The 22719-nt window shown below is 44.3% G+C and overlaps 1 protein-coding gene across 7 annotated transcripts in view; it reads right to left on the bottom strand.

Annotated features, from left to right (window-relative positions):
- Positions 1-15494: 15494 nt before the first annotated feature.
- The window catches only part of FBRSL1 (fibrosin like 1), a 297437-nt gene continuing 290212 nt past the window's right edge, over positions 15495-22719 (bottom strand). For all 7 annotated transcript variants that reach the window (XM_072600792.1, XM_072600794.1, XM_072600790.1 and 4 more), the window contains 2 exons: positions 22042-22249; positions 15495-18351 (listed from right to left, as the gene is read on the bottom strand). In XM_072600792.1, the coding sequence (XP_072456893.1) occupies positions 17169-18351; positions 22042-22249 (1391 nt within the window). In that variant the 3' untranslated portion in view covers positions 15495-17168. The remainder of the gene's footprint in view (positions 18352-22041; positions 22250-22719) is intronic.

Below are 22719 nucleotides of genomic sequence, written 5' to 3'. Positions count from 1 at the left end.
CCTATGAGGCAGGTGCTGTTATTACCCTCATTTCATAGAGGAGGAGACAGGAAAACAGACGTTAAACGACTTGCCAGGGTCCTGAAATTGGTAAGTGTCTGAGGCTGGATCATAACTCTTCCTAACTACACGTCTAGCACTTTATCCAAGTCACTCCAGACAATGGGATAGCCTATATGAAGGCAAAGAGACCAGGGGTGGAGTGATAAAGTTCAGAGAATAATCAAGTAATAAATAAGCATTTATCAAGTGCTTACTATGTGCCAGAAGAAGAGGAGAAGGAAGAAGAGAAAGAAGGAGGAGAAGGAGGAGGAGAAGAAGGAGAAGGAGGAGAAGGAGAAGGAGGAGAAGGAGGAGAAGGAGAAGGAGGAGAAGGAGGAGAAGGAGGAGGAGGAGAAGGAGGAGGAGGAGAAGGAGAAGGAGGAGAAGGAGGAGAAGGAGAAGGAGGAGAAGGAGGAGAAGGAGGAGGAGGAGAAGGAGGAGGAGGAGAAGAAGAAGGAGGAGAAGGAGGAGAAGAAGGAGAAGGAGGAGAAGAAGGAGAAGGAGAAGGAGGAGAAGAAGGAGAAGGAGGAGAAGGAGAAGAAGAAGAAGAAGAAAGAAGAGAAGAAGGAGGAGGAGGAGGAAGAAGAGATCAGTTGTTGGAATGGATGTTCCAGACATGGGACAGAGGAAATGCTGGAAGCTGAGAGATGGAGGGTCTTGTTCCTGGAAGAGCCGGCAGGTCCTACACAAAAGGTCCTGGAAAGGTAAGGCGGGGTCAGATCATGATGGTCCTTAAATGTCTACCTTCAGAGTTCAGATTTGATCCAAAAAGCACTAGAGAGACCCTGAAATTTCTTGGGCCAGGGAGTGTGGGTGACATGATAGATGTCGTGCTTTCAGAGGATTCCACTTTACTGGGGGAGGATGGAACACCTTTCACACAGGTAAGTACATCTGAAGTACATGGGAAGGAATACAAAATCATTTCAAGAGGGACAGAATACTAAGATAAAACTGGGGGTGGGAAATCAGAAGAGGGGGTACCAGGGTCGGCTTAGGGATCTTTTCGATCAACAGGCATTGGTGGCCCATCTGGCTGTGAAGACAGAGGACCAGAGGGGGTTTCCAAAGCCAAGGAACCAGCCGGTTTTCCTATTAACAGGGTGTGGGCTTTTCCTGGCCCAAGGAGCGGGGATTTTCTCTCTTCTCTCTCAGGCCCTCACAGAGTCAAGTTTCAGTATTATCCTGTTGTAAATGAGACCACAGGGTCATAAACTTTAATTTGTTAGTTTGGGCTGGGCTGGGGCTTGGCAGACAATTAAATCCATTCATTAGCAAGGGCCCAGGCTCTGGTTTTGGCAAGCCCCTGTCTGGAGAGGCCTTAGGACAAAGAGCTGTTGACTTCCCTGGCTGAAGCCTCCAGGTGCTCTGGGCCTCCTCGGCAAATTTCCACCCCTAGCCTGGAAGAGCCCAGGGGGCCAGAGCATTCCTGACTGGTAGGTTTTCTTCCTTCTTATGAGGTCTTGGCTTCCCTCTATTTAGGCAAGAGAAGGAAGGACCCAGAAGAGGGTGTTCAGAAGGGAAGGTAGGAATCAGAATCTCAGATTCTGAAGACCTCTTCTAGGTTATTGAGTCCAAGTGGAAAACCATTGCCTGACATTTAATTTTGCTAGAAGGGGCGGGGCGGGGGGGGGGGGAGGGAGGGAGGGAGAGCAAGCTAGGGGAAATCTCATTCCAATTTTGGCCAGCTCTCAATCTCCCTCACTTCCAAGAAATATGAAGACCTTAAGAATGGGGATTGTCTCCCCATTTTTATCTCTTTCCCCATTGCTAGCACATTGTAAGCTCTCGATAAACACTTTTTCACTAATTAGTTCATTAACAATGCAAGCTCATTGCAAATAAGCATTATTTCCATCATTGTAACTATACCCCTATATTCCACAGCCTAGCCTGTGCCTGACATCCAGACGGAGCAGTCAGGTAGGTAGGAGGAGAACAAGGAGAAAGTCAGGTTCTGAAAACCTAGAGAGGAGAGAGCATCAAGAAGGAGAGGTTGATGGATAATATCAAAGGCCAAAGGGAGGTCAAGAAGGATGAGGATTGAGGAAAGGCCATTAGATGTAGTAATCAGGGATAGGGTCAGTAGCTTTGGAAAACCTCAATTTGCTTCTCTCCAACTTTTGCTCCTGGCTCAGCTCCCTGAGGTCAAGTTGGAAAAAAAAATCTAATCTTTCTTCCACAAGTCAGCCCCTTCAGATACTTGAAGACAACTATCTTAAGTGAGTTTCTATAGGTTTTCTCTTTTTCTAGGAAAAATATTACCAGTTTCGTCAAATATTCCCTGAATGGTATGTTTTTTGATATTCTTATTAATCTGATTACTGTCCTCTGTGCGCTTTCCGATATCTGTGCTAAAATGTGGCGCCTAGGACTGAGCATGCTATCTCTGACAGGGGCAGGGTACAAGGGTACTATCACTACCTTTAACCTCACCCCACTCCTAGACATTAGGAACTTCTTAAGGCAGTTACAGATTACCTTGGTTGCCTTGACATACATTATCAATTCATACTAAATTTTTAGCTTATTAAAACCCCCTCCATTTTCTTCAGATAAATTGCTGTTGAGCTAAACCTGTTGTTATAGAGTCTGTATTATCTATATGACAAAAACTATGCCCAATCTCAGGGGAGTGGGATCCGTGAAGGAAAATTGTCTTCAAGGATGTATCATTCCCCATCCCATGAAAATACAATCCCCAAGGCAAAGTCATTCTCAAGAGAGCCCTTCTCCCATCCTCTAAGGAGCACGCTCCCTTAGGGACCATAGGCCACAAGAAAGTAGAATTGGTGAAGGAGAGTGAATAGCATCCTAAGGGAGCACCACCTCTCTGAAATTCAGCATCCATGAGAGAGCATCATACCTAGAACCTCAGAGCTGGAGCCTCAGTGGCTAGTCTAACCTGTTCTTGAGTATGAATCTTCTCTGTGATAAATGCCATGAGCCCTTATCCAATTTCAGCTTCAAACCTCCATCGAGGAGGAATCTACTGCCCCTGAGGCCAGTTTATCCTACTTCTAGACTCACCGCTCTAATTGTTGGGAACTTTTTCCTGAACATCAAGCCTAAACCTGCCTCTCTGACATTTCCACACGTTACTATCTAGGGCCAAGCAGGACAAGACTAATCCTTCCTCCACATGGCAGCTTTTCACATTGGCATCTATCCCAAAGTCATCTCTTCAGTTAGTACTCATATGGCATGTTATCCAGTTCAGTTCGATTCAGTAACCATTCATTAACTGACTACTGTGGGCATGGCACTGTGCCTGGTGCTCAGGAAATAATGTTCTTGCCCTCAAAGAACCCTATTTGAAGGACTCAACATATGTACAGAAAGGAAAATATATATTAATTTGAGGGAGACAAAATACATATTGGAGGCATCAGGGAATGGTTCACACAGGAGTTGGTACCTGAACTGACTTTGGATGATTCTGAGAGATAGAAATGAAAGGGGAATTCACTCTAAGTGTTGCAAGAATATCATTTTAGTGTTGACCACACGCTTGTAGGTTGCGCCTTATAGTCTGCTATATGATTCATTCCCACATTTATTTAAATGTATCATCCCAAACACTGGGGTAATCTATGATGTTTGTGTATTTCCTCATAAATACAATTTTCAATGTATCCCAGAGCAATGAATATAGATCTGGGCCTGGAGTCAAAAAGACCTGAGTTCAAATCTGGTCTCACATATGCAATAGCTGTGTGACCTTGGGAAAGTCACCTCACTTCTGCCTCAGTTTCCTTCACTGTAAAATAGGGATAATAGTAGACCCTACCCTTGTAGAGTTGTTGGGAGGATCAAATGAGATCGTTTTTGTAAAGTGCTTAGCACAGAGCTATGTAACTGCTTATTTCCTTCCTTCCTTTATCAATTAAGCTCAAAGCCCTCACCCCAGTTCATTAAATATTATTTATTAATTTAAACTGGAGGAGTCCACTTCCCTAATAGTACTTATTCATAATTCTCTTTACACCTTAATCTCCTAGGATTAAAGTTGCCAAATATACAATTTGTTGGCAATAAATTCACCAGCCTAAAAAAGACATAGACAATAAACCCATGAGAAAGATCACAGCTAGAGTCACCTCAAACCTTTGTCAGGATATTAGAAGACACCTTGTTTTCCAAAGCTAAGACCCAGCAAGCAGACTCTTCCCTGAGCTTGGCATAACAACAATCCTTTGTGCTAATCCTCTGAATGATCTCACTCTCTGGCAAAATCACATAATTATTAGTTAACTTTGACCAGCACCAGGTGTTTTCTGAGCTAGCACAAGTCACTATTCCCTCTCATTGTCAGAGCTACAGCTCACTGCACAGTCATTGGTATAAAGTATTGAGAACTGCCTGTTCTAAAGCAGGTGCCCCCGCTATGGGTGGGGCTCTGGCATATTTCTTTGCTTGCAAGCTGTCTCCTTTACTTTGAAATTAAACTTTTGTTTGATTCTTGCGTCTCCAGCCTCTAGCCTGCTCTCTTTCAGCTCTGGCCATCCACAGGTTAGAGGCTGGTTTGGTTCACTTGACATTAACTGGTATCAGAAGTGGGACTGGACATGGAACTGAGCCTTTGGACATTACAGCATCAGTGGGAATGGACTAGGTGCCACTGCAAATTTATTTCTTCAGAGCCCTGCCTCCCCCCCCCCCAAATCTGGTGAGTCTTCTGTTCTTGTCCATGTTCCAATCCTCAGAGCTCTCACCTTGGTCAAGCTTGCCATTCATTGTGAGGAAAACTGCAGGACCCCTTCGGTGACTCAGTTCATCTTTGATCACTCTGGTAAGGATATCCTTTCTTAAACTGCATACCTCAGTTCATTGACCTCTCTGTGTGCTTCTGCTGCATGTTTTTTTGCACACCTCTGTGAAATTGTAACAGCATGCCTCTTGTCCTTCTGCATGCTTCCAATATTTTTTAAACCACATGCCTCTGTAAAGTGGAAACTGCATACCTCGGTAACTGTGTGTCTCTGTATGGATTGTAACCACATACTTCATTAAAACTATCTGTGTCTGTCTTGTCATTTCATCTGTGTTTGCGTCTTTGTAAAATGTAAAATGTCTGTGTTGTGAGCTAGATTCTGTTACCTTGAAAGATTTAAAGCACAGCCAGCCAGAAAAACTTCTAAGGGTTGTGGCCAAAGAGTTTAGAACACTGGGAAAGATTAATGAACTTTTATAATTGAAGGACTTGTTTCAATAAGCAGGACTAACTCCCACTTTAGGTTTTCAGCAAGAGATTAGGTTATAAGAAAAGAGGAAAAGAAAAAAATCTGCAAGACCCTTTTTTTTTCTCCTTGTCATTTCAGCTTTGACTACTGTAGAATCACAGAAATAAAGTCTGATAGTCAAAAGTTTGTGGAATGACTAAAAACATCTTAGCAGATTAAGGAGTTTGAAGACTGATAATTTTAAGACTGTAGGAGAGAACTCCTGAGACTTTGGGGGTAATTCCAAGAACTTTCTCCCTTCTGAAAAGTCTTAGCAAGTTCTGAGGCATCACTCTATAGAATTTGTTTTAAGGAAAGATAACAATTAAATTTTATATAAGTTTTAAAAGTAAATGGCAAGATTAATAGTTTCACTCTAGTATCACTGCCAATAAAACCCCTAATAGGGTCATGAAGAGTCATATATAACTGAAACAACTGAACTCGAAATGTGCCAAGCATTCTGGGGATATAAAGAAAGGCAAAAAATCAGTTCCTGCTCCGAAGGAGCTCACAGTCTAATGGTAGAAGACAAGTTACAAATAATTATGTACAAACAAACTAGAGGCAGGATAAACTGGAGATAATTAATGACAGGAAAGAACTAGAATTATATAGATGTGGTTTTGAGGTGTTGAGTAGGAGAGAAGGTGCTCACTTCAAATGCCTTCTATTTTTTTTTTTATTAATTTTTTTATTTTTTTAATGTTTAACAATCACTGCCATACAATTGCGATTTTATCCCTCCCCACCCACCCCCCACTACCTCCCTCCCTCCCCACGACTGCATACAATTCTGTATAGATTCTACATATACTTTCCTATTGAGTATATTTTCACTATAGTCATGCTATGTAGTCAGACTAAGATAAATGAAAGAATCCGTATAACAAATCAGAACATGATACACAAACAGATACACATACAGAAACATGATCTGCTACATTATGTGAGTGACTTCCATATTTCTCTCTCTGAGTGTGGAAATGCCTTCTATTTTTTAAGGGAAAATAGGAATCAAGACCTTCTGTTGAGAGGGAGGAGAGGAGTTGATGAGGGAAAGGGAGCAGTTTCTATATGGGTCTCCACCTTAGAGTCAAACCCTAGATCTTACAATCACCCAAAGCAATCACCAACATGGCTAGAGCTCCTTAAGACAATAAATATAGGATAGGAAAAGACCATAGAGGTCATCTGGTCTCTCAAATACTAACCTTTTGTCCTTCAACCTTTCCTTTTACCTTATTCTTAATTCCAATGTCATTGGGCTTAGAAGTTGCAAAGGTTCGTAGAATTCTCAGTCAAAAGCTGGAACACCAAAGGTCTTCTAGTCTCACTCCCCTCATGTTACAGATGAGGAAACTGCTGCTCCATAAGGGGGAATGATTACCTCAAAGTCAAATAGGCAGTAAATTAAGGAACAGAGCACATTTGTAATTTCATCTGTCTAATGAGCAATCTTAATTTCAATCTAAAGGAATTTCAATCTGTTGATGAGGAAACTCCCTTAGCAGTCAGTCAATGAACGTTTATTAAGTATCACCAGGCACTGTGTTAAATGGCATTGCAGACTGCAACAGTTCTACAGATTTGCCTGGGGAGCATGAAGAGGTTAATTGACGTGTCCGAAGTCACACAGCCAGTTAAAAAATAACTTTATTTAAAAAATAACTTTTATATATCATTCTAAGGTTTACTTTGTATTTATTACCTTTATACATATATGTATATATGTATGTATATGTGTATATATGTATATATATGTATGTGTGTATACACACACACACATATAATTTTATTTTATGCTGGCAATGGCCCTGAGAGGTAAGTGCTATCATGATTCCCATTGTGCAGCTGAGTGACTTGCCTAGAGTCACACAGCTAGTGAGGGTCTGAGGATGGATTTGAACCTGGAGAGTGCTAATGTGAAGAGAAAGGAAGACAGTGAGTGCTGCCTCAAGGAGGTACAATTGGTAGGATTGGACAACTGGTTGGACGTTAGGGTGAGGAAGAATAGAGCCAAAAATAACTAAGATTCTAAACCTGGGTGCCTGAAGGAATAGCAATACTCCCAACAGAAATAATGAAGTTGGAAGCAAGAAAGTATTAGGGGAAAAAACAATAAGCTTTGTTTTAGACACAGGATAAAGGATTCAGAGCTAAAAGGGAAATTAGAGGTCATTTAACCCAACCCTTTCACTTTATAGATGGGGAAACTGAGGCAGCAGAATGGAAGTGCCCAAGGTCACAGCAGAGAAGAATTGGAACTAAGGTTCTTTGATTCCAAAGCCATCACACTTTCTAATACACTGCATGCCTCTCTATGGGGATGCTGGTGAGACATACAAGGTGAGATGTCTGGTAGGAAGCTGGAGATGTGGGTCTGGAGCCCAGAAGAAAGGTCAAGTAGTACATTTTGGAGCTGTCTGTACCAAGGTGGTAGTTGACATTATGGGAAGAAATGAGATTGTTAAGGGAAAAGCATTTAGAGAGAAAGGTTGTGGGCAGAACCCTGTGGAGGAAGTGGGCTTTTTGTCATCTCCAGCTCTCCCACTCTCTGAGCTACCCCCTTCCCTCACTGGAAGTTCATGTCAGCTCGTGTGTCTTCAAGGGCAGCTCAGTGCCTCTCCCCACTACTTAAGTCTGAGCTCTCCAGGGGACTCAGCTGACCAGAGAACTGATTAGCCAGGCAGGAGGACAACAGTGATAATTACTGGCACACCCACGTGACCACATGGGCTTAATGCCTAATAACCAGCTTTATTTTTATTCCTTTCAGCTGCCCTTTGTTGTGCTGGCTTCTTCTGATTGTGGTTAATAGCACTGGAAGCAGCTTTAGTGGTCATCTAATCTAAACCTCTGACTTTACAGGTAAAGAAAATGAGGTTCAGAGAGGAGGAAAAGTGATATCTCCATGATTATACAATAAGCTTCAGAGGTAGAATTTGAACCCAGATCTTCTGACCACAATCTGGTGTTCTTTCCAGTACAAGAAAAAAAGTAGGTCAAAAAGCTTTGTGGTTCCCCATTCTCCTGCCAGATGAAATAAATGATTTTGTTGTTCAGTTGTTTCTGACTTTTTGTGACCCCCTTTGGGGTTTTCTTGGCAAAGATACTGGAGTGGTTTGTCATTTCCTTCTCTAGCTCATTTTACAGATGAGGAAACTGAGGTAAACAGAATTAAATGACTTCCCCAGGGTCACCTAGCTTTTAAGTGTCTGATGCTAGATTTTAACTCAGTCCTGGTGCTCTAACCACTGAGACAACCTAGCTGCTCTTCTTTCCATCATACTATTGGAATAGTTAGCAAATTCGACCCAGACTCTCCACTTTGGGGAGGAGCCCAGGTTGACCAAGTTTCGTTCCCCTGCTAGCTGTGCTTCTGATTTCCTGACTCCAATACCATGTCCTAGTGTGCATACCTTTATATATATCTCCCCTGTACACACCCTTTTAGCTTCCTTTTTTTTTTTTGTATTGTTGTCTTCCCATGTTAGACAATAAACCAGGGCAAGGACTGTCTTTCTTTTTTTGCTAGTATTTGCACTAAGTTTGCTTAGTGCAACGTCTCACACATAGTAAAAGCTTAATAAATGTTTGTGATTATTGTGTGACATATATCTCTGAGCCTTACTCAGGGTTCTTTCAATCAGTGAAGGGGTTGGGTTGATAGGCTTGTGTGGGATCCTCTCAGATAGAGGATCGGACTTAGGCTTAGGAGATAGGGGTTGAAATTCTGCCTCAGGTACTTATTAACAATCTCATCATGGGGAATTGATTTGAGCATTCAGTGGTTCAAAGTTTTCATCTGTAAAATGAGGATAATAACACTTTACTGCATCCCTCATGGGGTTATTGTAAGGAAAGAGCTTTGCAAACATTAAAAGTGAGTTCATTATTTTTGAGAGGTAGTGCCGGGTAGTAAAAGGAATGCTGGTTTTATAATCAGGAATATTACAATAATAATAACATATAACATTTATATGGTGTTTAAAGGTTTGCAAAGCACTTTACAAAAATTTTCTCATTTGATCTTCCCAACAACCCCCATTTTACAAACTGGGAAACTAAGACACCCAGTAGTTATTAGCCCAGGTAAGGATCTGCCACCACCTTTGAACCCATATTTTCCTCACTCCAGGTCAACTACTCTATCCACTATACCACTTAACTGGAAGAGTGAGCTTTGAATATGGCTTCTGAAATGTATTGGTTTGAATTTCTTTGAATACAACTATATTCAATTGTATGACCATTACGATGTCACATAGCCTAAGTCTGTTTCATATATACATATACACATATATGTACCCACGCATATACATATATACACACATACACATATATAGTCTATATAACATCTATATATTTCATTCACATATATATACATATATACATATGATCTTTTAAGTAAATATTACAATCTATAGTAAAGTCTGTACTATAGTATACTACAGCAGTCTGTAAAGTGGAAATACTAATACCTGTAATATTTACTTCAAAGATTATAGTGAGGCCATAGACTCCTACCTACACTTAAAGCTTGAAGGAACCCCAGAGAACATTCAACTCTTATTTTACAGATGAGGAAACTGAGGCCCAGACAGATGTTGACTTGCCCAAGTCAAACAGGTAGTATCAGAAGTGAGATTCTCTGACTCCAGAGCCATTTTTCTTTCCATCGTACCATCTTCTCTCTCATGATAAAGTATGGAAAGTTCTTGGCAAACTAAACTTGGCAAACCATTCGCATCCTCATTCCTACAACTGTCCAGATGCACACAGGTCAAGCCCCTGCTGCTGCTCTCTCTTCTGGGAAAGGGTCAAGAGGCCCATACTGATGAAAGTGACCAGCTTCAAGTGACCAGGATTTAGGACCTGGGTTCAAAAAGTAGCCCTAGGGAGGAGCATAAAGACCAGTTCTCAGGGTCTTTGTTTCAAGACAGCCTTGGGGATCAGTAGGCGTTTATGAAGCACTTACCTATGTTTCAGGTCCTAAGCTCCAAGGATGCAAATATAAGTAAAAAGAAAGACAGTCCCTACCCTCAAGGTGCTTACATTCTAACAGAAGGCGGCAACTCAAAAAAGGAAGCAGAAAAGGGAGTGTGTGGGTGTAGGAGAGGGAGATGAGGACACCCACCCTGGGCCAGAAAATCAGAAGCACACCACGAGGGGAATGTAGGTCAATCAAGCCTGAGTCCCTCTCCAAAATGGAAGCTCTAGAAGGAATTCACCATTATGTTGGATTCAAATCCTCCTTCTGACACTTACTGAAAAGAGGAGAAGCCTTTTTTCCTTCCTCTTCTCCGGGCCTCATTTTCCTTTCCTACAAAATCAGGGGTTTTATAAAATCAGAAGCCTCTTCGTAACTTCCAGCCTTTTTTTAAAAAATTATTTATTTGTGTATATCCTGAACTTATCAAACACTGAATAGAAAGGACATTTCCTTATACACAGCAGAATAGAAACATAAGATTGTAAACAAAGCTGTGGCTGTCTCTTATGTATAGCTCACTTTTCTTTTCGGGAGGCAACTGGAGTTAAGTGACTTTCCCAGGGTCACACAGCTAGTAAGTCTTTGAGTTCAGATTTAAACTCAGGTCCTTCTGACTCAAGGGCTGGTGCTCTATCCACTGTACCACCTAGCTGTACCTCGTTTTTCCTTTTTAAATTTAAAATAAATTTAACATGCTAACTCTGAAAGCTGTCTGACTTGTCAATGATACTTCCTGGCCTTCTGTGTATTTTTTAAAAAGGAGGCTTACAATGAGACTCATTTCTTTCTCTCGTTGTTTTGTTTTGTTTTTTTTTTTTGCTACCTTATTTCCATACCCCTCTCTTCCCTTCCAGTGGAAAAAGAAAAAGAAAAGGAAATCCTTTGAAATAAGCATTCATAGTTAACCCAAACTCATACCCATGTTGGAGGCCTCTGAAAGATGTCTGTCTCACCATGCTGTCTGGGGCCCATCACCCACCCCTTAGTAGGTGGGTAGTGTGCTTCATCACTGGTCCTCTGGAGGAGCAGTTGGTCACTGCATTGATCAGAGTTCTTAAGTCTTGTCATGTTACTTGTCTTGACGATGTTGGAGCTATTGCATAAAATGTTGTCCCAGTTCCACTTCATTCCAACAGTTTATACAGGTCTTCTGAAGTATCTCTGAAATGATTCATTTCTTATGGAGCAAGACTATTTGCTGCTACAAAAAAACAGCTGTTATGGGTTGTTGGTTTTTTTTGTCCTTTTCCCCTTTCTTTGATCTCTTTGCATTGTATAGATTTCATGGTGGTATAGCTGGGTTACACGGTAGTGAAACTGGGTACATAGCTCCCAACTGCTTTTCAGAATGTCACAACTCTTTACCAAAGGTGCACTGGTGAACTTGTTTCCCCAAAGCTAAGGACCCAACGTAAGACCTGAATTCTGGGCCAGTCTTAGGCTCTCTCTCTCAACCTCTTCTGAAGCTTGATTGGTCCCTGAGGACGGGGAAAAGGGTTGTCTAAAGAGTCTTGGGTGACCCAGACTTTGCCACACTCAGAGAGCTTCTCCATATGCTTCTGCTTTCCCCCTCTGCTGTCTAGAATGAGGAATGAGAGTAAGCTGACAAGTTTTCTCCCTGTGGCTCATGGCAGGTGCCCTTTTGGTCTTCAAATCCTGTTCCTGCTGGGAACATGGGTCTGATCTGATAGTCACAACCAGGGCTGCCCAGAAAGGAACTGGACTTTCCAGTTCCTCTTTTCTATTCTCACTTCTAAGCGGACCAGAGGGTGTAGCAATATTCTTAAAACATTTCTGTTTTGTGTTTCTGGGTCTTTGGGATCCTCAAGTATGGGAGGTGGATTTCTCTATGTAAGCAGGTGGCCCTGGCTTGAGGTCCTCATCTACCCATTTTTGACTGGCAGGAGTGGATGTTGGTGGATTTTGGACCTCTTGGGAGCAAGAAGTTCCAGCAAGTGAATTAAGCAGGAGTCATCAGCGCAGTTAGCATTCAGAATCACTAGAAGGGCCAAGTCTATCAATTATAAAGCTTTATACTAGGCACTGCAGGGAGATACCCAGACCAAATAAAAAAAATTGTAGGAACATGGAGGCAATGACCTTTCTTGCCAGCCCATATCTGGAGTATTGTGTTCAGCTCTGGGTAACACAGTTTAAAGGATAACCTGGGTGCTAAAGGGCACTGAGCTTACTCATTGAAGGAACTGGTATGTCTAGCCTGGAGAAGACAGGATCAGGAGTAAGGGAGGATGAATGAGGTTTAATATGGACACAGCAGATAACACCTAACCTGGAGAGAGAGAGCATGAGGTGGTTGGCTGGGTTAGAGCACACTAGAACTTAAGCTCCCATATTTAATCAGTAACCATTAGTCCTCATAATACATGAAGAGAAAAATCACTTCTTCCCTCACTTCCCCCGTCACACCATTCCCATTCCCTCCCTGCCTCCTTCTCCATTCAGGTGAAACATTTCCAACTTTTTCAATCTTTTCTGGGGTTTTCTGTCCAGTGAGATCTCCAGAGATCATCATGATGTAATCTCTGTGGGACTCAGAGCTTCCTGCTTCGTGTAAAGTTTAAGATAAACCTTGCTCTTTCCTAAAGGTCCTGGGACCACTGGGTGCTCCTGGAGCTAGTATGGCCTCAGACAATCTTAGAATTAGGAGATTCAGATGGTGATGGGGCCCAGTTTAAAAATAAAGGGACCCTCCTGATACAATATTCCCAAAGAGTCACCCAGCCTGAAAGTGATGAGGAAGTAATGATGAGGTCGACCATCTCTCCTGGTAGCCCATTCCCCTCTTTGGGACAACTTTCACTAGATAGGTTTTCATTCTCTTGTATCTAAAGGTGTCTGTAATTTTCATCCCTCATTTCTTCCTCTACCCACAAGCAGAGAGCCAAGAAAGCTAGTATGATCTTAGTGAAGAGGTAATGGGATGTTCCCCCCTCCCCTTCCCCTGTCCCCACCCTCTAAGAATTCCCTCAACCACTACAAGTTGGCACCTTTTGTGCAACTTGTATGAGGAAGCAGTTGTAAAAGTTTAGTCATTTGTCCAAGGTCATACAGGAAGTACGTATTGTGTGAGCTTAGGCTGTCCAGAATACCAGCTGCATGGTGGGAACTGAACCCAGATTTTCCTGGCTCTGAGACCAACTTTCTACCCATTAGCTTGCATTAATACAGAGTTCTTCCCAATCCCTCTGCTAGGAAACTGCTAGGACCCTCTTTCTTGTACTTCTGATAGGAAACAGAACCTATGATTCCACTGACGTTGGGTTCTCCTAGGCGCCAATCCAGATGGGTACCTTCTCTGCACTTTACAGTCTTAGGGCAGATGTGTTAGAAGCAGGCCTTGAAGCTGGGTTTCCCCAGATCCCACACCAACACTGTTCAGTTCACTGAATGAGCATGCACTTATTCCCCCTAAAACATTCCAGGGTGCCATTTTTGTTTAGGTCTAGGTTGAACTAGCTGGCTTCTGAAATTCTTTTCAATTCTGGGACCTGGCAGTTCATACAGTGAGTGGGCCTCATTTTGGCAGAATGTATTCTTGTGGATAACATACTTCCGATTGGTTGCAAGGACCCTCTTGTTCCTGGTCAGCAGCTGCCATAGGGATAATATTTTTTGCCCTGACCCAAGTTGTACTTCTTGCCCTCTGAATTAGCTGTTCTTTGAATCAGGCTCTTTCCTTACTACCTTTCTCCTCTTCCCCAAAAGGCCTGGAATTGGGACAGCTGGAGGGTGTGTGAGGGCTTGCCTCCAAAGGACCTCCCCAATTCTCCAGGGGCAATCTCCCCTTCAGTGCTGTAACTATCTCACCTATCTTCTTTGACCGGAGAATCTGAATGAGTCTCAGTAACAGTAACTGTGATGTTTTAGTGGAAGGAGTAACTAACAGGTTTGTAGTCAGAAAACTAGGGTCAAATCCCAGCTCTGGTACACTGATGTGGGGCCCTTTCCCCCAGACACATCCATACTCCATGCATCCATCAGCAGACAAGCATCACACCCACACCAAAATTAGCTTCCCCCAACAGGAATTACACTCTCCCTGCCCTGCAGTTCTAAAATATGATTCTGCTCCCCCTTGCAGGTTTCAGCTTGCAAGAGTAGGTGATTATTTTCCCCCTCAAATTAAAGGATGCTATTTTTTCTTTTTAATGTGGAGCAGGCACGTTCCATCAAAATCCAGGAGTCTGAAAAGTCAGCAACAGAGCATTAGTGAGAGCATTTAATTTGCAGCCACAAGTTTGAATTCTGACTAGTTTTGACCTCAGGTGAATCACTTCTTTTCTGAGCCTGTTTCCTGTAAAATGAGGGGAGGTGATGGGGGCTGGGCACGGGGATGGGACTGCACTAGATGTTCTATCTTTGAAGTTCCTTCCAATTCTAAATTGATCTTTTATCTGGGAGAGTGAAAAGTATTGATACTGCAGCTCACAGGCAATGCCTATTTCCTGGAAAATCTAAAAACCTCACCCTACCTTTTGGTCCCTTTACCGTGGAGGACACAACCCTGGCCAGTGGACAAGAGGGAACATCATCCCTGAAACAAGGTTGTGCATAGGAGCTCCCTGTATGGTGGGGATTCTTGTTTTTTTGTATCCTAAACCCCTCTGGAAGTATGGTGAAGCTCATGGACCCCTTCTCAGCATTGTTTTATATTGGCAATTATTAAAACTTTTTAAAAAGTTCATGGATCCCAGGCTAAGAATCCCTATTTAGCAGGTACTGTCCATGGTGAAGGGAAGTGGGTAGGGTACCCAACCCTGTTCTTGGTGGGACCTTGGAAGATGAACTCAGTAATCTGGATACTTTTAGAAGTACTACAGAAAGTGATAAAGAAAGCTTGGTTTCCTAAGGCCGGGACATTTTTCCTTCCCTGGGGCTTGCTGAACCATTTAATTGAGCCACTCATTCATCAAGGTTTTCTTGTTGGCTAGGGCTGGGCTAGGGGGACCCATGAAGGACTGTCTTGTATGCATTCACTGTGAACTTCTGCCCAAAGGCAAACGGGTTCTACTTGGATGAACTGGCACTTCACAGACCAAAGGCCTCCCCCTTCCTCTGCAGTGCAGAATCTGCTGCTGGCTAGTCTCCCCCCCCCCCCCCCCATCCCTCATTCCCACCCCCCTGAAAAGCTCTGGCTGAGCATTATCTGTCGATAAGCCATTAGCCTCAGGGTGAACCAGTCCTAAGCTAAGACACAGAAACACTCAACCATCTTTTCATCCAAAATCAATGTTGTATTTATCTTCATTGATCTACAAGGAAACAGAAAGTTTAAAATTACAGGGGGTTGTGGAGGGGAAGATGGGGATGGAGAATACAGCGTTGAGGAAAGAAAACACCAGCGGATGGCAGAATTAACGAGGGTAAAGCACCCGGGATAGAGATATGTCTATATAAAACATGGGCATCGGAAAATAAACACATAAGGAGGGTGTACAGCAAGGAAAACATGGTGACATATATATATATGTGTGTGTGTGTATATTTATATATATATGCACGAAAGTAAAACTGGAAACCAAAACCAAGTCATGCCACAGAGGCCAAGGCCAAAGGACTACACGGAAACAAACATCGGCTGATGGTCTTCATGTACTAGAGAATATATCAGAATTTCTTCTGTCTTTAATAAAAAGAAAAAATCAACCAGTAGACTTTTTTTTAAAGCACTCCTACAATTCTACTTGTCTGGTTTACTGATTCCAGTAAAAACACTGCACAATTAGCATAAAGATCCATAGAAAATAGTTTCTGCTACCCCAGAGACTGCCAGTCCCTCCTGCCTCCCTGTCCGCTCAGCAAGGACACCCAAATCCCTACTTGTAGTGTCTGCTTCCCCTCCATTCTATCTTACCCTTTCCTGACCCATACCAGCCCATCTCTGTGTAGAAACAAAATCTTTCTCTTTCCAGGATGTACCCTTTTCTGTCCTCTTTCCAAAGCTACAAGTTGGTTTGGGTGCGGTATGGTGTCTGGATTTTGATAACTGCCCCCTCCTATTCTCCATCACCCAGTGAAACTTGCTTTGGAGCTCTTGTGTAAGTGAAGTATATAGATGTCACCTTTATCTTTAGAGACCGTTCCCGACTGACAGGAGAGGAGTCTTGTAATCATGTTATTAACAAATAACCAGAGTGGTTCTAGAAACCATTTTGTTTTTTATAAAGTCTACTTATGTTAAGAACTTAATGTTTTACATTTATATTAACAGGATATTTACAATTGTTTCCTTGGTTTTCTTTTTAAAACAAGAAGTCAAAAAATCCCTCTTAAATTTCTGCATAATATAATAAGGCAAAAAACAAACAGTTTTGTACATTATTATTATTAATAATTATTTTAATATAGATCTGTAACTTCGGTTCCAAAGTACCAAGGGGAGGGAAGGACCAGGTGGTCTTGTCTGGGAGTCTCACAGTGTGCTGTAGGAAATAACAGTTCTCTCCATAAATAAGACTTTAAGAAACCCTGGGAATAATCGCGGTAGTAAGCTGAGAACTTTAAACGGCAAATCGAACTAAGAACAAAAAAAGCCAGTTTTTTTTTTTTAAAGCGAGTCAAGAGCACAAAATTAAAAAAAAATACAAATGCATTAAAAACATTTCTCACATTTGGGAAAAAAATGTACAAACGATTTTTTTTTGTTTTTGAATAACCCATTTCTGTGCACGAACCCCAAATCACCAGAATCTGCTATATATTAAATTCCCCTGCTACACAAGCTTTGTGTTGAAAAGTTTGTATAACCCCCAGGATTTATGGAACTGTGCTTAAAGTTCTACAAATTTACATAAAAAAAAAGTTTACAGCAGTGCATTTTGTAAAAGATTCTGTTTATGTACAGGAGTTTTAAAATTCTTGGTGGGGGACAGGAAGGGGAAGGGGGACTATCGCGCCTCAACTTCTTTGGGGTTCCGGGATGGGGAGTAGTCCCTGGCCTCAGAGTTTGTGAGGGGCGTAGTCCTGCGTGGGGAGGCTGGCCGTGTGCCACCGGCAGGCACCAAGGGAGGCGGGGCGCTCAACGCCGCAGTTGGGGGGGTCCTGTTGAGGATCCCGTTGTGCAGGGCGGTGGTGGACGGGCTCAGTCTGGGGTAGTGCATCCCACCCAAGTGAGGCATAAAGGAGGGCACGTGGGCCAGGTGGCTGTCGAGGGGCGGTGGGTGCAGGTGGTGTGCCCGGGCCCGCTCCAGCTCCTCACGCAGCTGGAGTCGCTCGCGCTCCTGCTGCTCCCGCCGGGCCTCCAGCAGGCTCTCAGAAGTGTAGTCGTGGGGCTCCCGGTCCCGATAGGGGCGCTCATGGTCATAGAAGGTGGAGCCTGCTGGGAGGCGGTGCAAGGGGTCTGAGCGCAGCTGGAGGTCCATGCGCCGGTGCAGATCCAGGCTGCGGTACGCATCCCTCAGAGGGTCACGCAGTGGATCCCAGGAGAAGCCTGGGTGGGGAAGCCTCTCCCGTCCTGTCAGGGGGCTCATGCCCATGAGCGGGGTCATCACACGGGAGCGGTCCAACATGTTCACACTGCTTATGGGATGCACGCCACCCATGGCCAGGGGCACCGATGTGGCCATTGAGTGGGGAAGGGGCAGCCCATGCAGGGAGGGAGCTGCAGAGGGCTCCCGGGAGGGCTCAGATCCCACCACCAGCACATCACTATCCTCCTTGCGCTCTTCTTTGACTTTGACATCATTCTTAATCTTGGAAAGGTCGCTCAGAGGCTCTGGATTTCGCTCCAGCTCCTTGGCGGTCACAAGGCCGCTGAGCTTGAGGCTCTCGCTGAGGTTGGGTTTGCTGTAGGGGGACACAGACTGGATGATGGGCTTCCCATTGTCGTCAGGGGGCCGCTTCTCCAGGCTAGGGGCTTCCTTTATCGGGGAGCGGCTCTCTTTGACCTTGTGCTCAGGCAACGGGGCATCTCGGAGCCGGTCTGGCGGCTCTCTCTCACCCAGGCCAGCCGGCCGGGAGGGGTCAATGGAGGTCTGGCTGTTACTACGAATGAGGTTGCTGATCTGATGGGTCACAGGTGCAGATGCGGGTGATGACCGGTTAGAATGGCGGCTTTTGTCCATGATGTCCCTGAGGAAACAAACATCTTGCTAGGGGCCAGAAACAGACTCAAACACAAACAGGGCTCTTCCCTCCCCACGCACACCCAGGCATGCTGGAGAAACGTATTCCACAGGGCAGGTATGCTCTCAAAAATATGTGAGTAAATGAGAGAGAGATATAGCTCTCCTTATTTAAGGAGACCCTCCTTTTGCAACATGAGCAATCATCTCCCAAGTTAATTTTCTAAGTTCAGAATTGTGCACGCCAGCTTTTCTGAAGATGGGATTCACTTGTGCCACCTTCCCCACAGCAAGTATCACAAAATAATAGGATTTTGGTACTGGGAGGTAACAGCTGTCTGGTTTTACTCATACTTCTTAAGAACCTACCCAACAAGTGTCTATTCAGCCTTGGTTTGAAGATCTCTGAGGAGGGAGGTGGGGTAGGAGAAGACGGGAACCTACTCCATTTCTGAGGCAACCCATGACACCCTTGGATAGCTCTAATTGTTAAGGGAATTTTTTTCTTAGGTGAAAGCTACACCTAAGCTACATTTGCCTCTCCAAGTTTTACTTAGGGCTCCAGCTCCTCCTGTTGCCCTCTGGGGCCAAAAAGAACAAACCAGATCTCTCTTCCCCATGATAACCATTTGAAGGTATCTATTGTGACCCTTGCTCCCTTCCCAAACAGGTTAACCAGTTCTAGTGTTCTACGCAGATGGAACCACAGAAATAAAGAATGTAAGATCCGGGAGGTCCCTCTGAGAAGGTCTGATATTAGCTAGCTGATGCAATGGAGAAGGTTTGGGAAGGGAATAAGATGATGATGCTTGGACAGGAAGGTCATCTGTAGTCCAATCATCTCACAGGCTGGGAAACAGGCCCAGAGGGGTTGATTGACTTGTCCAGAGTCCAAGGCAGCGAGTAGCCAAGACAGGATTTGAACCCTGCTCAGCAAGTGCATGAGGTGAGATTCTGACCCGGCTGCCTAGCACTCACTCTCCCTACCAGGCAACACCTTTCCTCTTATTCTTTCCAAGGTGCCAGCAACTGAACCCAAAACTTTTCTCAGGCCCCTCCTGCCTTGATCTCTCCGTAGCACCACATTTTCTGTAAACACCTGGCACAGAGTAGGTGCTTAAAAAATGCTTTCTGATCAAATGATTTTTTCTCAGTCCCTCTGACAGTACATATACTACTGTCCTAGTTTTTCTCCTCTCTCATCACTCTTTAATCCCATCCTCTTCTTTTTTCTAGCTAATTGGAGGTGACTGCCAAAGTTCTTTCCCTGGTATTCTATTTACTTAGATAACCTTTGCAGGTTAGAGCTGGAACAACTATCTGCCAACCCCACCTGAATTCCGGGTCCAGACACCCGGTATTAGAGGCTGAGGCTCCATTGAGGTTATGTGACTTGGCCCATGGCCATGAACCCGAGTCTTCCCGATCTCAAGGCTCTCTGTCCAGTCTGGCCCTCTGTTTCTTTCTGAGGAACCTCATTCATTCTAAGGGGTCTGATCATGGCCTCTCTACAAAGAACTCTCAATTCTGCAACCCTAGCCCTGGCTTCTGCCCTAATCTGAGCTCCAAGATTTTGGATACCTTCACTGGGATGGCCCATGGGCACCTCAAAATTGACCTATCTCAAATTAAACTACCCCTTCCCCCACAACTGTCCTACTCTGGCAGGGGTGGGCTGCATCACCACTGACAGTCACCTTTTATCCTTCTCTGTCCCTTAGCAAACGTCCTGCTGATCCCATCTCCAACCATGTACCCCTCCCTCTGCCCCCCAACCCCCGGCTTGTGTTACCCAACTCCAGGTCCTTATCAAGTCTGCCCCAGTCCATTGTGGTATCCTCGTAAGTAGAGTTTCCCTTATGATCCACCCTGCCAAACTCATCTCCCTAATGCAGAAGGCTGCTCCCATCACTCTTCCTCTGGTTCCAAACATTCACTGACTCCATAGTGTCTGTCAGATGGAATCTGGAACCCATTCCCACCTTGCCCTTGCCTCCTAGAATTCACTTCCTTAGAAAGTTTGCTTATACACTACCTATTACCACAGCTTTTCCTAACAGCTCCCTCTGCTTCCCTCCATTTACTTTGTACACATTCTGTTTTGTCTTATTTGGATACATGTTGTGTTCTGATAGAATGGAAACCCCTTAAGAGCAGGGACTGTTTTATTTGTGCCTCTGTAGTCCCAGCTTTTAGCACACAATAGATGCTAATTAAGCGAATGCTTTGGGGCTGACTGATCTATAAACTCTTCATTTTGACATTCAAGGCCCACAAACCCAGCTCTCTCCTGACCCTATTCAAGCTTCTGTCCTACAGAATTTCCCAAAGCTCTCCCTCCTTGCATCAGTGAGGCCAACTGCCTCACTTCTGATCAGTACAGACCAACCTTCATCTTTGCTTTATTCGTGATATTTGCCTCTCTTGGAATGCTTTTTTGGGTCCCCCTCCCCAATATCATGTTGGAGGAATAGCTTAAGTCCTGTTTCTTTTGGGAAATCCTCTCTGATCAGCCCAACTTACCTTTCTCTGATCTTGAAGAATCTCCAAGTGCGGAGGAACCCTAGTGGCTACTAAACAGAGCTGTGTCCCCTCCCTCTGCTAATATCCCCAGCAAGGGGTCCTCCAGCCTCTGCTCTACATTGAAATACCATCTCGACTGCTTCCCTCCTCCTGGCGTGACCATACACAAGTCACTTGATCTCTGGATCTCAGATTTCTCAAGGGTAAAATAAAGGGTCTGTCTGGCCTTAAATGCTCTCTAAGGACCTCTCCAACTTTAGATCTAAATCTTCAGGCTTTTCTGCCCTCAGCTCTCAAATGCCATCCCAAGAGTTGGGCACTAGCATGGCTGAAGGAGGGAAATTATCTTTTTTCTCCAGGGGTAAATCAGAGAACCAGTGGTTTACATCGATACCCAAGAGCTCATGGGCTCACCTAGTAATGGGATAGGCAGGGGAAGGGGGTCACCGGGCAATCAGCTTTATTTTTCTCTCTTGGGTATCTGATAGTCATGCGGACCTCCAAACAGGACACCAAATGATAGCTTGGCAGCTGCATGGGCTGCTCTAAAGAAAGTATGGCTGTTCCCATGGTCCAAAGTGCATCAGTTCAGGCAGAGAGATCACTGGCCCCCAAAGGGATGCCAGGAAAAGGGCTAGGCTAGTTTCAGAAAGGACATATCTTATTCATCCTCGTGTGACGGGTAGGCATAGTGGCACGTCTATGCCAGGTAGTGGGCTGGACTTGAATTTGGGTCTCTTACTGTGACTATGGAGTTTCTCTGGGCCTCATGATCCTCATCTATAAAATGGGGATAATAATTATCTAAGTCCTCATACCTTCCAGATTTTTGTGAGGTTCAAATATCTGTCCAGTGCTTTGCAGACCTTAGAGCATTCTATAAATAGGAGCTAGTATTATAATGGAGGCAAAGGGTCAGTCCAGGCTACTGACGGACTCGTTCCTGCTCTAGGCTGCCCTGGGTTCACACGTCCTCACTGGACACATAAATGTGTCACATTTTCTGCCCAACTAAGGACAGTGATTCCTTTATATTTGTCACTGCAACCCCAAAGACTAAGACATGCTTTGCTTTGCTCAGGTCTGATTGGAGTGACCCAGAGTCACCACAACACTTGAGGGAGGGATGAGTTCAGCAGGGCAGGGAGAGGTCCAGTCCAGACCAGACACTCACCGATCTCGCTCCTCTTTGCCCTTCTCAGGGTCACGGTCTCGATCATGGTTGCTCAGAGATGAGCTTCGCTCAGGGTCCCCAGGCTTGGGCCACTGTGGAGGTGTTGGGAAAGAGGGTGGTGTTCGGTGTAGCCGGTTCCAGGGCTCATGGGGGTGGTTAAAGTTCTGCAGGGTTGGGGTTTCCTTGTGAGCAAAGATGCTGTTATGAGCTACATGGGAGAAAGAGTCACGGTTAGTCAAGGAACCAAGAAGGTCAAAGGGAGGTCTTGAGCAGGAAAGATGATGCAAGCCAAGATGGGGATGGGGAAGGAGGTGATCAGAACTCAGGTAAAGGCCTGGCTTTGCTCTTCTCTCCTCCCCACAACAAAGGTAACAGAATAGGAGAGTTCCCTTTGGAAGGGTCTGATGCTCACAGGAGGTGACAAATCAATCCATGCCTCAGTTTCCCAATCTATGACAGTGATGGACTAGAATGACCCCTCAGATCCCTTCTGGCTCCAAAGCCTATGATTCTACAGGGCTAGTAAATGCTGGGATATAAATCACTGAATTGTAGATTTGGGCAGAGAGAAGGGCCCTCCAGCTCAACACACCCTTAAGACACAATGGACTACAGCAAAAATAACACATCTGAAGTCAAGAGGGCCTGGGTCAAATCCCACCCTTGTCCCTAATGGGA

Source organism: Notamacropus eugenii, chromosome 4 (assembly GCF_028372415.1).
Source record: "Notamacropus eugenii isolate mMacEug1 chromosome 4, mMacEug1.pri_v2, whole genome shotgun sequence".
Classification (NCBI taxonomy): Eukaryota; Metazoa; Chordata; class Mammalia; order Diprotodontia; family Macropodidae; genus Notamacropus; species Notamacropus eugenii.
Note: the sequence above shows the minus strand (reverse complement) of the source record. Positions and strands in the feature narration are given on the sequence as shown.